At 35.8% G+C, this 13,642-nt stretch overlaps 1 protein-coding gene across 22 annotated transcripts in view; it reads left to right on the top strand.

The window, feature by feature from the left end:
* Window positions 1–3,412: 3,412 nt before the first annotated feature.
* The window catches only part of Fip1l1 (factor interacting with PAPOLA and CPSF1), a 70,186-nt gene continuing 59,956 nt past the window's right edge, over window positions 3,413–13,642 (top strand). For 5 of the 22 annotated variants that reach the window (XM_047567436.1, XM_047567438.1, XM_047567429.1 and 2 more), the window contains exons 1-4: window positions 3,419–3,754; window positions 5,030–5,069; window positions 8,566–8,623; window positions 9,736–9,839. In XM_047567436.1, coding sequence (XP_047423392.1) covers window positions 3,670–3,754; window positions 5,030–5,069; window positions 8,566–8,623; window positions 9,736–9,839 — 287 coding nt within the window. In that variant the 5' untranslated portion in view covers window positions 3,419–3,669. Of the gene's footprint in view, window positions 3,755–4,893; window positions 4,939–5,029; window positions 5,070–8,565; window positions 8,624–9,735; window positions 9,840–13,642 lie in introns of all 22 variants that reach the window. The other 17 variants (XM_047567433.1, XM_047567425.1, XM_047567430.1 and 14 more) reach the window with 12 other exon arrangements.

Here is a 13,642-nt window from a genome sequence, read left to right as displayed (position 1 = left end):
CTCATCCTTAAAGGGCACACATAGTTTACATTAACAGTATAGATGTGAATAGGAGACAACAGAACTCTCTAGAAACAACTAGCAATACAAAGGGTAAGTTAAAGGATGTTAAGATGCAGAGGAGGATGTCTTACTGGGGTTAATTCATCACTGAAGTACCAAAAAGAGGAAAGCTCTTCATATTTGTAATTATTCTGGTTGGTCAAAGAAGGAAAGACCTAGAAAACTAAATAAAAACAAACACCAACCAAAAAAGGCCTAACCCATAACATGACACTTCCTGACCTCTAATTGGTCAATTGCTTTGATGTCTGCAACCTCAATTAACTTTGTTATCCTTTCAAGAACAGGCTATAAAACATCAATTTAATAGATCATTTTACTGACATGTAAACTAAATAATATTGAAATTTAAGTGACATATCTAAAGTTGGCAGCAAATAGAACAGTTGTCTTCACATGCCATATCCATGCAAAACACCTTTTTGAGTACTGCACTTCCACGTGCTGGCTACTGAGTAAGACCTTTTTATTTAATTTTCAACTCTTGTCATCCATTTAATCATTTTAATGAAGCATTCCTTGAGAGTACTTTTCAGAGATAGATACACTGAAACTGAGTATTATCATCATTATTTATTTATTTATTGAGATGGAGGGTCTTTCGATGTTGCCCAGGTTCAACTTGTGGGCCCTAGTGGTTCTCCCTTCTCAGCCTCCGAGTAGCTGTGATTACAAACAGGCACCACAATGCCTGGTTTATTATTTTTGCCAAGAAATAACATCACAAAAAAGAAAATAAAATAGTAACCAATATAATCAGAATAAAAATCACAATACTACTATTGTGGTTTGATAAGATTATAATGTATGATGTGGGAGGAAGTATATAAACTATCTCCAACTACTTATCTTTGAATACCCCCCACCTCTCCCTGCCCCCCACCTCTCCCTGCCCCCGACCTCAGTGAGTAAGGAAATAAAGACACCTTTAACTAAGGAAGCATAGTCATGCCAGAATCCCAGTTTGGAAGCAAGGAAGGAAGAGGCCTTTTATTTAAAAGTGGTTATTAGTGATTTATGGGCTTCTTTGCATGTAGATATGTTCATTTTCAAAGCTAAGTTCAAATGCTAACCTCTACCATGAAGGTGATCTCATGCATCAATTATTCCTCGCCAATTCTTCAGTTCAGTTGAAGCAATGCCTTGAAGGGCAAGCTGCTTTCAGGCAGCTGGAAGAAAAAGCCCCTCAGCAAAAGGCAATTGGGTGTCCCATGAAATCACCAGTCATTAGAGATTTTTAGAATAATAAAGAAAACCTTCATTCCATTTCTTTCAGCAAAGCCAAGAAGATTCATTTGGTGTTTTGCACCATGTGAGAAATGAAGCAACAAACAAGATGCCCTGTTTGAGGGAGGATTTGGTCTAGTGAAGAGTTTGAGAAAAACAGATATGTAGTCAAATAATTACTGTACAATGTGATCAACCTATGCCATAGAAGCAGCACAAGGTCTAGAAGGATGAACTCTGCCCTACATATTCCCCAATACCACTGGTCTCATCTACATTTTGTTATCATTTCAATCCGGGTACATTTGTGTTCTATGAACATGCAAAGAATTCTTCTACCTCAGGACCTTTGCACTTCCTAATTCCTCTGTTAATCTATTCACCCAGGAATCCACAGGGCTTATATCAAGTCTTAATGCAGGACCCTACACTTACATCATCTCATTAGTATGGCTTTTTCTGACCACGTGATACAAAATTGCACTCCATTCTTCTTCATCACATTTCTCTGGACCCTCTTATAGCTTATTCTTCATGATCTTAATATTTTTGTTGTTGTTGTTGTCTCTCTTAAAAGAATGAAAGTTCCACCAAAGGAAGGACTTCCTTTTCTCTTTTTCTTTTTCTTTTTTAACTCTCTGCTATAACTATGTAGTTTTAAAGAGTTCGTGACCCTCAATAGACTTTCCACAAATATTGATTGCATAAATAAATAAATGGGAATAGATGAAGTAGGATTCAGGAAAGATTTTACAAAGGTAATTATACTTCAACAGACTTTAGAAGAATGCAAGGAATTGCTCTCAACAAAGTAGATAGAGGTGTGTTCAAAGATAAGGAGAATTAAAACCACATGGCTTGTTTAGACAACAGAAGATGGTGTGGTATTGGTGGGGTGTAAACACTTCCACATTTTCCTTGAGGGAAAGTTAATTGCTTACCACCCTCTGTTTTTCTCAATAAAGAGAGCTTTTTAAGGGCAATCCTGTTTTACTCATGTATTCATTTTCCACCATCTTAGAGTAGGCATTCAATGTGAAATAAAGAACAATATTTATTCATTAGAGAACATATAAATGTCCATTCATTGATTTATACAATCAAAATGGATTTCTTTCTGTTGAAAAATGAGTACCCACCCAAAACTTGTAGTAATAAAGGAATCTTATAAATATCTAGTTCAGCTTTCCCACTTTGTAGGTTGATTACCCAAAGTCACACATCTAACTAGTTAAGAACTGGAACTGTATTTTTAACCCATCCAATATCATCTTTTCCTTGGAAGGTGTGTTCTGAAAAGTGACCTGAAAATCTGGCATTATCTATTAAAATATAAACTACCCATACTTATGATTTAGCTTGGTGAAACACTTGAACAAACCCGGAAGAAACAAGGAATCTTCATTGTAGGATTTCATTTGGCAAAGATTTGAATGCAATCATGTGCATCAATAGCGAAGTAGCCATATTTACTTTGTGAAAGCCATGCTACAGATTTTTAGAGCATTAAAAAGGGACATATATTAAATATACTAAAATTAAAAAGATCTCCAAAACCCTGGTAAGTTTAAAAAAAAAAAAAAGCAAGTCGCAGAATTGTAGAGTACTATGACTTTTAAGACTCAACTTCAAGTTCTCCCAAGACACCTAAAGTAAATGTACAAAAAATTTCAGAACAATGTACACCAAACGCAAGGGTGACATCTGAAGTTGAGGGTGGTGGATGAGGTGGTCTTCGACATCAACGAGAATGTATTGTTCATGATAATTCTGCTTTGACTGGCTTTTAAAATTAATTTTTCGAGACACCGAGTGTAGATGATTTCTTCTCTAATGAGCAAGAGGGGCCCGACCCGCGACGATTCGGTATCCTGCCTGCACCATATCAAGAATGAGACAGTCTGGCCTTCAGCGAGACTTAAAGAACTAAATGCGAGGTCAGAGCCGGCAGCAGCAGCCGCGGAGGGAAACAATGCTGCTGCAAAAGCCCAAGGCGATTGGAGGGAAGGCGGGGGGAGGGGAGCCCAGCAGACGCAGGACGCCGGCGAGAAAGCCACGCCGAGGGCGCCGCGGGACTAGTCGGGGCGGGGCCGACTACACTGCGCATGCCCAACCGGGCCCAGGTGCCGCGGCCACGGAAGCCCGGCCACCTAGAGACGCCGCGCCGCTGGGGTGCCGCTGCGCGTGCGCAGACGGGCCGGCGCAGGAATCTTCATCTTTGCCGCCTTCGCCACCGCCTTCCCTGGATTTGAGTCTCGTGCTTTTTTGGTTCGCTCACCGTCGGGTTCGCGCCCGCCTCGCGCCCCGGGACAGCGAATCTGGGGAAGGGGTTGGAGGGGGCTGTTGATCGCCGTCTTTAAGTTGTGCGCGGGGGCCGCCATGTCGGCCGGCGAGGTCGAGCGCCTAGTGTCGGAGCTGAGCGGCGGCACCGGAGGGGATGAGGAGGAAGAGTGGCTATATGGCGGTACGGAACTTCCTGTCCCTGTCTCTCTCCCGGTTCTCTCGGGCCTCCCCTCTCGGCCGGCAAAAGGCCGGCGTCCCGGTCTCTCGCGCCGCCGCCGTGAGCCTCGCTCGGATCCCGTCGGGCCTCCCTAGGCCGAGCGCGGCGTGCGCGCCCCCCGCCCCCCTCCGCGCAGCCCTGGTCCGGCTTCCCCTCCGCCCCTCCCGCGGTGGTGGAGGACTGGGGGCCCGGGCCCAGCTCGGCTGCGAGCCCCGCTCGTCTTCCTCTTCCCCGGCTTCCAGGCCGCTTCGCCTCCGCGCCCTTTATTCTTGATTTTCCCATCGATTTTGAGATGGGTTGGGTGCATCTCTTCTTGCCCGGTGGTCACAGGGTGCCCTTCCTGTCCTTTGCTTTCAGAAACAGTCATTCTGTAATAATAGCTAAATAAAGTTAATGCTGTGAAACTAACGTCTTGTTTCTTGATGGTCAGTTTGTATGGAATGCACCTGCAAGGGTACCTCCTTGTCTGAAAGTCGTGCTTTAAAATTATTAATTAAGAGACAGGAAAAAAAGAGATGGAATGAATACATTATGGCCCATAAAGAAAACCCTGATTGTCTCCAGTGTTAAGGTGAAGTTTTTGTTTTATAAGAGACTACTTTTTAACCCATATCATAGAAGTACCTCATGACCCTTGGGTTTATAATTTCCGGCGTCATCTCATGTATTTTTTCTAATCAAAATAATGCTTCTGGTAATTTTTGAAGGGCACTTATTTAACATCTGATTTTAAACTTTCATTAAGTCATATTCCTTCTTGTCTGTTAGTGACTCCAGATTTGAAACTTAGTAGTTGTTCCTTGACTAAAACGTAAATTCCCTATTGTTTTAGAAGAGTGTAATAAATCTGCATGTTGGGCACCATGCAGCTCCTCAGTGACAACTTTGATAAACTTGTAAAAAAAAGGTTCATTATCTTTGGTTGAGATATTTAGCATTAATACTCTGAAATGTGAATGTGTGGAATTTCATTTATGAAGATCTGGAAATCTTCAGTACCTCTTAAGCTCATTTTTATAGCAGTAAAGTCTGATTTTTTTTTCCATAAAAGACATATCTTGTTTAGTAATTATAAGGTGATCTAACTTTGGATATGCTTATAGGCCCATGGGACGTGCATGTGCACAGTGATTTGGCAAAGGACCTAGGTTAGTGCTTGTGATGATCACTTCAGATTTTCATAATACTGCTTTCTTTAAGTTTGGTTTATTTATTCATTTTATTTATTTCATTTGGTAGACGAAAATGAAGTTGAAAGGCCTGAAGAAGAAAATGCCAGGTTAGTGAAATTTCCTGCTGATGCTTGTACAGATTGTGTGCTAAAGTGATTCTGTAAACAAATTGTCAAGATTGTTGTGATCATTGGCTTGACTATGACATTTTGATTGAAGGTTGGAGGATATTCAAGACCTACTGTTATACTTCAAGACCTAGTCCTATACTAATTCCCTCTTATTTGCTAGTAGCTTACAGGATAGTTTTTTAAGTTAGGATTTGACTACTTTTGACTTAAGTAACTTTTAAGTGAGCTTAATAGGGGTGTATACAGCATAATCTCTGCACTACTGAGGAAAATACCATAAATTTAAATAAGGAAACCATGAAAATTATTGCTTTACTTTTTAAAAATTTTCAATGCTTTATTTAAGTGCAATATAGAATTAACTAATTTTTGGAAAGGTTGATTTCCTTTGTTAAGTTATCAAAAAGGTAGAGATAACCTTTGTAGAATATATAAGGGGAATGAGAAATTTACTTTAAATTTCAGAGCAACTCAGACATACAGGGTACATGGGTATGCTAACTTTACTCTGACCAGATACCTTAGTATTCTAAATAAAGGAGAGAATCGTTTTAAAAAGAGCACTTAAGGAATATTTGGGTTTTAAAAAGGGAGGAAATAACTATACCCAGTAGGATGACTATAAACAAAAAGGTAAAGTAAGTGTTGGTGAGGATGTGAAGAAATAGGAATCCTCATTGTTCCTTATTGGAATACCTCTGGGGAGATTGTAAAATGGTAGTTACTTTGACAGTCTAATGGTTTCCTCAGTGAAACAACAAATTACCAAAGGATCTAGCATTTCCACTCAGAAGTGAAAATATACATCCACACAAAAACATGCATGTGAGTGTTCTTAATTCTTCCACTGTAGTCAAAAATTGGAATATGGTGTACCCATATAATGAAATACTGTTTGGTGCAGCAAAAAGAAATGAACTATTGATTATGTGTTATAACAGAAGAATATCATTTGTATGAAACATGCTAATTGTAAAAAAAAGCCACTTAGGACAACATGTTACATGATTCCTTTCATATACGTTCAGAATTAGCAGATCCAGAGACAGGAAGATTAATGGTTGTATGCTGGAGGAAACTGGAGAGCAACTGCTGATACATAGAATATTTCTTTTGAGGGTCCATGTACATGTTGTAGAATTAGATAGTTACGGTGGTTGCACTGTGAATAAAATGTTAAAATCCATATAATTGTATCCTTTAAGTGGATAAATGTGAATTACATCTCAATAAAGCTGCATAACAAAAAAAAATGGATAGAGAAGTGGAAGTGGAAATAGGAAGAGCAGAAATTAGTTTTTCCTTACCCAAATATACCCCTATATTATTTATTTCATTAATTTGTTCTGTGAAATTTAATCATTTAGTTTTGAAATTTATGTATTCAGCTCAATTTCAAAACCTATTTTCAACCACAAAGTTGGGATTAATGTATAGTTATAAAAGTGATTAAATATTTAATTGGTTAAGAAATTTGTTGATTATTGGGTATAGAGCTGTAATCAAATATAATCTTTATACCATTGGTTTTTGTTAGTTCTTAGCTATAATTCTCAAAATTTGCTTTCTTATTAAACTTTAATTCTCTAGTATATAGCTTGTTAACATTTATCGAAAGAATCCTTCTACTTAATCTTAGTGTCACTGTCATAAGTTATTCATATTCCTTGTTAAATAAAACTTCCTTTGGAGAACTATTGCTTGGTACATCCCTGCATTGCTCTACCTAGGTTTCTGCTATTGCAGTTTGCCTCTGCTTCTTTGTGACCAGTTCACTGCTGAAGCCTCTGTCCTTAAACTATTGCGTTACACTGTCTCTGGTTCTGTCAGTGTTTAATCTATCCAAGTTTTAACTGAATTTAGTATACTGTTTTGTGACTTAAAAAAGCAATTGAGGGTTTCTCTCCTGTGCATGCGCACACACACATACATACACCAGGAAAAAAGTAAAATTTATATCTGGCTATTTAGAAATTTATTTAAGCAGGAAGTGAATATATTAATGAATTATAATAGAAATTTATTTTTCCTTTTTTGAGGTACCAGGGATTGAACCCAGGCCCCTGCACATACTTAGGAAACGTTCTATCACTGACCCATATCCCCAGTGCCCTGAAATTTGTCTTCTTGAGTTAAGCATTAGGAGGAGGAAAGTGTAACAGTTTTCAGTTTCTATTCTTTGCTTTGCTTTAGTAAGGGATAGTGTTCTAAAATGCCACTGTAAAGGTTAAATTGACTTATAGAAGCTGCTTGAGAAAGAACAAAGTTTAGATGAGCTAACCCAAATGTAATGAAAAGAACTAAACTAAGTCAACATCTGGAAGCTTTTCTTAGAAATGATACTAATTTTTTTCTGGGATTTGGGCCAAACCATTTCATTGCTTTGTGCTTCAGTTTTCCTATCTATGAAGTGAAGTATTGGGTAATTCTCACTGTTGAAATCATAATTATTAAAAATATAAGAAACCAATTACACTATAGTACTAAAAGTATTATTTGTTGATTAATGGCCATCTTGAGTCTCTTGACAATGTGTTTGATTGTTACATTGTATATAGTTTTTGTTGTGAAAGAACAGGACTGTTAATATCACATTGGAGGATTGTCTTACATGAAGATTAATTTTTAAAATTTTACTTTTTTTTTAATATAACAAAAGAGATATCCAAGATTGATGAAATAGGTAACCAGGCAGAAGTATATTATGTTAATTGAATACTAAGATAATGCTGTATCACAAATCTGAATTTCATGGACATGAAGGAAAAGGAGAAATTGTTAAATAGCTCTTGGCAGTTATGATAGTACCTTGCACATGAAATGTGCTTTAAAGATTTATGATAAAAGGAAAGTTGATTAAGTGTGCTGCATATTTTTGAATGTTAAAACTTGAATCTATCCCATCATCAGATTGTAAGTCATTAACAAATTATGGAGGCATTTCCATTCTCCTACTTCAGTTTTTCTTCACTTTGGTGGTTGTGATGCAGGGATTAAACCCAGGACTTTATGCTTGCTAGACTAAACATTCTACCACTAAACTACACCCCCTAGCCCTTTAATTGCTGAGTGCTTGTTTTATGCAAGGTATTAGGAATAATCAGGAATAAGACAGGCAGAGTTTACCATCCTTATTCTTACCATCCATTGGAGACATTGATTTGGCAAAATTTATCAAGCGTAGTGTAAAAATATTAGTATAGCTGGGTGTGGTGGCGCACACTATAATCCCAGCGTCTTGGGAGACTGAGGCAGAAGAATGCAAGTTCAAAGCCAGCCTCAGCAAAAGTGAGGTGCTAAGCACTCGGTGAGACCCTGGCTCTAAATAAAATACAAAATACGGCTGGGGATGTAGCTCAGTGGTTGAGTGTCCCTGAGTTCAATCCCTGGTCCTCCCCACCGCCCCCCCCAAAAAAATTAGTGTAATCTGTCTGTACTTGAAGTATCTCATGTGTACTTATTTTGTCTGTAGTGCTAATCCTCCATCGGGAATTGAAGATGAAGCTGCTGAAAATGGCGTACCAAAACCGGTAACATAATTCAGTTACTCTCCTGTTTAAAATTTTTATCAATAACTTCACAATTGACTTAAAAATAAGGCCAACATTTAACATAATGTGCAGTATCCTGTGTGATTTGGCCCTTCCTTACATCTCCTACTTCATCTGGTACCATCAGAAGCACATGTAGGAGTTAATGAGGGGGAGAATAAATAGTGGGAAGAGACTTCAGAGGAAATATAACATGCAGAAAGGTTTGATGGCTATTGTTTTCAAAGAACCGAATAGTCATAGACCAACTGAACAGATTGTAGTTTGATTTTCTTTTTCTTTTTTAAATTAGCTTATTTTTTTTGGCAGTGCTGGAGATTGAACTAAGGGCCTCACACATGCTAGGTATGCACTTCACCACTGAGCCAAATGCCCAGCCACATAGTTTTGATTTTCAAAGCAAACATTGAGTCTCACAACCTAAGTTTAACTATTACGAGTTTTTAGCAGTTCTTTTTTTTTTTTTTCCATAGAGGTGATAGACCCTGACTTCATGCCTATGAAATTGGAATATTTTGCTTGGGTGATATGCTTATTTACTGTTACGTAATGATGTACATAGTAACCTTTTAGAGCCATAGTAAAATCTTCATAAATGAACCCACTTTAACTCAGAGAGGTTTAAGGATTCTCAGGCAAGAACTCTTCTAGGTATAAATGAATGCCAAGAGTAATTCAGCTGTTCCTTAACTATTTGGTACTTTTTAAGCTTGACACTGAATTTTAAAAAATTGTTTTCCTTTTATTCATATTTTTGTCAATAATGCTTTTTTAAAAATAATTTCGTGGATCCCTTATATTGCCTTAGATCCTTTTATAAGAGGGGCAGTCATAAATAGTAAAACAAAACAAAAAAATGAGGTGTTATTTACCAAGAGAAGGTGATGCTGAAAAAAAGACATTGGGTAGAACATCAAAGTTATTTATAAATGAATCAAAATATAGGTAGCAGCTCTATGAGCTTGTAACTTTTTTCTCTAAAACTATATCTCAAACAAGATGGTTTTATTTGTAGTCATTAAAAAAATAATAAAATAGAAAAATTTTGAAATAGCTTATTCCATGTGTTTTATTTTTTGTGTTGGTTATAGAAAGTGACTGAGACTGAAGATGATAGTGATAGTGACAGCGATGATGACGAGGATGATGTTCATGTCACTATAGGAGATATTAAAACAGGAGCACCACAGTATGGGTAAGTCATTTTAATTAGCTAATATTTACGTGAAAGCGGAGTAGCTAAGATACTGTGATCATATCAAATTGTCAGTGGTTGATTTCATTGTTTTACGTTTTCTATCTTAATGTAATATGAAAGAACACCTGTTACAATTTTACTATGCAGATATTTCTTTCCTAAAGGTAAAGTTAGTTAGTTAAATGGAAGTAGTTTTGATTCATGCATTTAAAGTATTTTCATAAAACAATTGAATGCTATGAATATTTCAGTTAGAATTGGAAAACCTTAAATTGTAATTTGCCTCTAATTCTTTTATTACTTATCCAAATCGTAATTTAGTTTTAAATTTTTGTCTAGTAAAAACAATATCAAATGTATTTCTTTTTGTTCAGATTATTTTTCAAATTATCCATTAGGCCAGTGCGTTGGTGTCAAGTTTTATACTTCATAAACTGGACCAAGTAAATGACTGTTTATGATTCATTGAGCACATAGAAATCTGAAAGGGCTGAAAGGGAATGCTTTAAAGTATAGATTGAGATTCAGTTGTGGTGGTAGAATTAAAGTCACTGTTTTTTTGTTTTTCATATTGGTTGTATATTATGATTACTAAAGCTTGTGCATTGGATGCATAAAATAACCTCATTAATTTTACTGTAGTTTATTAAACAGGGTTATCTGGAATCCATCAATATATCTATATACTTCTTACTACTCCATTTCTTCAGTAGAGCCATTTTTTACAAAATTATTAATTTCAGGAATCTTGGATGTTGAAATTCAGTAATTGTCATAGTCAGCTTTGCATTATGATAATGGGTATCCATTTGGTTTAAAAATCTTAGCAACTTTTTAGCAAACAGGGTAGAGAAGAGGCTCAATCTCTTATATTGGTGAAAATTCTTAATGTGCTCTTCATTCCAACTTGGGAAAGTAAATAATTACTTTTGGATTGTAATACAATACTAGTAGGTCTTCCAGTAGGCTTTTACCATTTGAGTTGTGATAATCATTGCATGTGTAGCAGATTTTGTTATATTGACTTATTTTAAAATATTGACTTATTTTTAAGTTTCAGGGAATTTAAAGCAAATGGCAATTTTTAAAATGTGATCAGTTTCTTTTTAGTAGGAATTGCATGCAAATGTTAAATGTACGTGTATTTTCATAGTACTTTTATCTGAACTTTATTACAGCACTTTTTAGTGTCATGAATTAATAGTTATGCTTGTATATGTTCATCACTTTTAGACTCTCAACTCATTTAGAGTAGAAATTATGGTCTATGGATTTTCCTTTTCCTCACATTGCCTTACATATAGTAAGTATTCAGTAGATGTTTATCGAATAAATTGACAACTGTAGATTTTTTTCCCCCTGCAACATTTGATAATGAAAATTTTAAAATATTCAAAAACCTGAAGGGAGGAATTGACCTTTGTATACTCACCCATCACCCAGATTGTACTATCTGCGCTTTGCAATGTTTACATTAACTCATGTGTGTGTCTGCCCTTACCTTTATCTGTTTGTTAGTCCATCTATTTTAATGCATTTCAAAAGTAATTTACAGGCCTTTTTGAAGAATGTAGTTTGCTTAATTTCAGTATCTGGAGATATTATAAATTGAAAGTTAAGCCAGTTTAGTATTTCTTGAACACAAATTGCCCTTTAAATTTGCTTCTGAAAATTCTGTGCACAAAGTATTATTTTCTCACTGACTTTCTTTCAGTTTTCAAGGGAAATATCTCCAGATGCTAAAATGGAACAAAGTAGAAAGTACAAAAATAGCATTTTTTTAAAATATAAAAGCAACCAACCTTCTATAAAAAAATAGCATTTTTTAAGGTAACATGTTTTTTTTTACAAGTTCATTTTACATATAAAGTTTAAATCTCAAAAGTAGAATAATTTATCTTACATGGGGAAGTAGTTTGTTAGCTATCTCTGAGTCATCTATTCATTTATTCAGTAAACTTTTTAAAGACATAATTTGGCATTGTATAAAGTAGCATAGAAAGTGTGCCTACATTAAACCATCAGTGGTTGATTGCATTGTTTTTACATATTCTATCTTAGTCATTATACAAAAAACTCTTGTTAAAGTTTCACCATGAAAATTTTTCTTTCCTAAAGATAAGGTTAACTATTTAGGTATAGTTACAAGGAAACAACAATTTTTGATTTCTGAACTTATTAACTGGTGATGGAAATACAAAAGTTAGTAGGTTTTTGTTTTTAGAAGTAGGGAGGAAGTCAGTAAGTAAGCAAATACTTTCAGTGCAACATGATGCTAAAATAGAAGCACATAACAATGATTTGAAAGCTTTGAGAGGAGAGTTGCTGAAAGCCCACAGGTGTTGAAGAGATGATCCTAGATGTAACATTTGAACTTACTTGAGTGATTCTTGATAAGTCTTAGAGGGCACTGCTAATAAAATAGACATAGTAGAAGCATGGCTTAGAGGAACTACATGGTTGGAAGATAAGGAAAGGGATGGTTGAAACAGCTTATGGAAGGAATTAGGATACCTTACCCTTACGAAGCCTGTAAAGGTTTTTAGGCAGGACACAGATTATGTGAAAAGATAAATCTGAGTAGCAGTAGTTGGGATGGATTTGATAAGAACTTTGCTAATATACTCGTATTTGTCCAGGTGAGATGATAACTTTTAATTAAGCCAGCAGCAGTAGTATAGAGATGAATAGGAAAACAAAGTATATTTGAGTGAGTACTAAAGTAACGTGGTTTATTGGTTGGTTGTGAATAAAGAAGAGACTATTGACTTAGTGATTTAAAGGTTTTTAGAGTAGTTAATTAAGGGCATATGGGAGGAGCAGGTTGAAATACTTTCATTTGACATTTATTTTAAAGTTTCTTGAGAAAATGCAAGCCCATTAGATCCAGCATTTGGTGTAGCCTGAGACTTGTGGGAGAAGGGACATGTGTAGATTATTTAAGTGCAGTTTTCCATATAGTTAAGCTCCTCTGCACTCAATGTCTAAAAGGCTTGGTGGCTTAATAAAGAAAAGTGATGTTTTAAGAGGCAGAAAAAGGAATGAAGTTGCTGAGTAAGAAACAAAGAAGTTCATTTATTGAACACTTATGGGTAAGCCATTTATAAATGTTTATCCTGTAGCAAACCTATTAGAGGACAGTTTAAAGATAATCCTTGATATTTGTGCACTAGTCTTTCAAACTAGAACTTGTGTTCATCATACCGTGTATATATATGGTCATAAATATACATATATATATACACACACACATCATATATATTCCTAAGAAGCCTTCACTGTGCTGAACTTAGGTTGTTGAAATGTAAGCATCATGAAAACTGAAACCATGTTTGTCTAGCTCCTCATTTTCCCTCCTTAACCTAAAAACATGTTGGACTTATTTTCATGCTCAGTAGACATTTTTTAAATGAATTGATCAGTCCAAGAAGATTAAACATTGCTAGTTGGTAATAATATTGCTTGAGAGTAACAATTTAATTTGGGCTACTTTATGCTTTATGCGCTTATCCCAGTGGAACTATAATTGTTTGATACAATTATTTGTATATTTTATTGCCTTTGCACTTTTTTTAAAGTAAAAAACCAAAAATGACAGTGGTAATCTAACTGAACCTAAGTTCCATAAATTGAATAAATTGGAGACAAAAGATACAGGTAGTTATTAGGCAGATAAAAAGCAATGAATCATCCAGTCTACTTGACTCACCAAGAAAACTGTGAACTCAACCTTACATAAAATTTATAAAAGGTTTATGGGGTCTAAGTGACTTGGCCAAAATTATACATCTAGTAGTTGA

This window comes from Sciurus carolinensis, chromosome 10, assembly GCF_902686445.1.
Source record: "Sciurus carolinensis chromosome 10, mSciCar1.2, whole genome shotgun sequence".
In the NCBI taxonomy this organism is placed as follows: Eukaryota; Metazoa; Chordata; class Mammalia; order Rodentia; family Sciuridae; genus Sciurus; species Sciurus carolinensis.
This window is presented reverse-complemented; position numbering and strand designations above follow the sequence as displayed.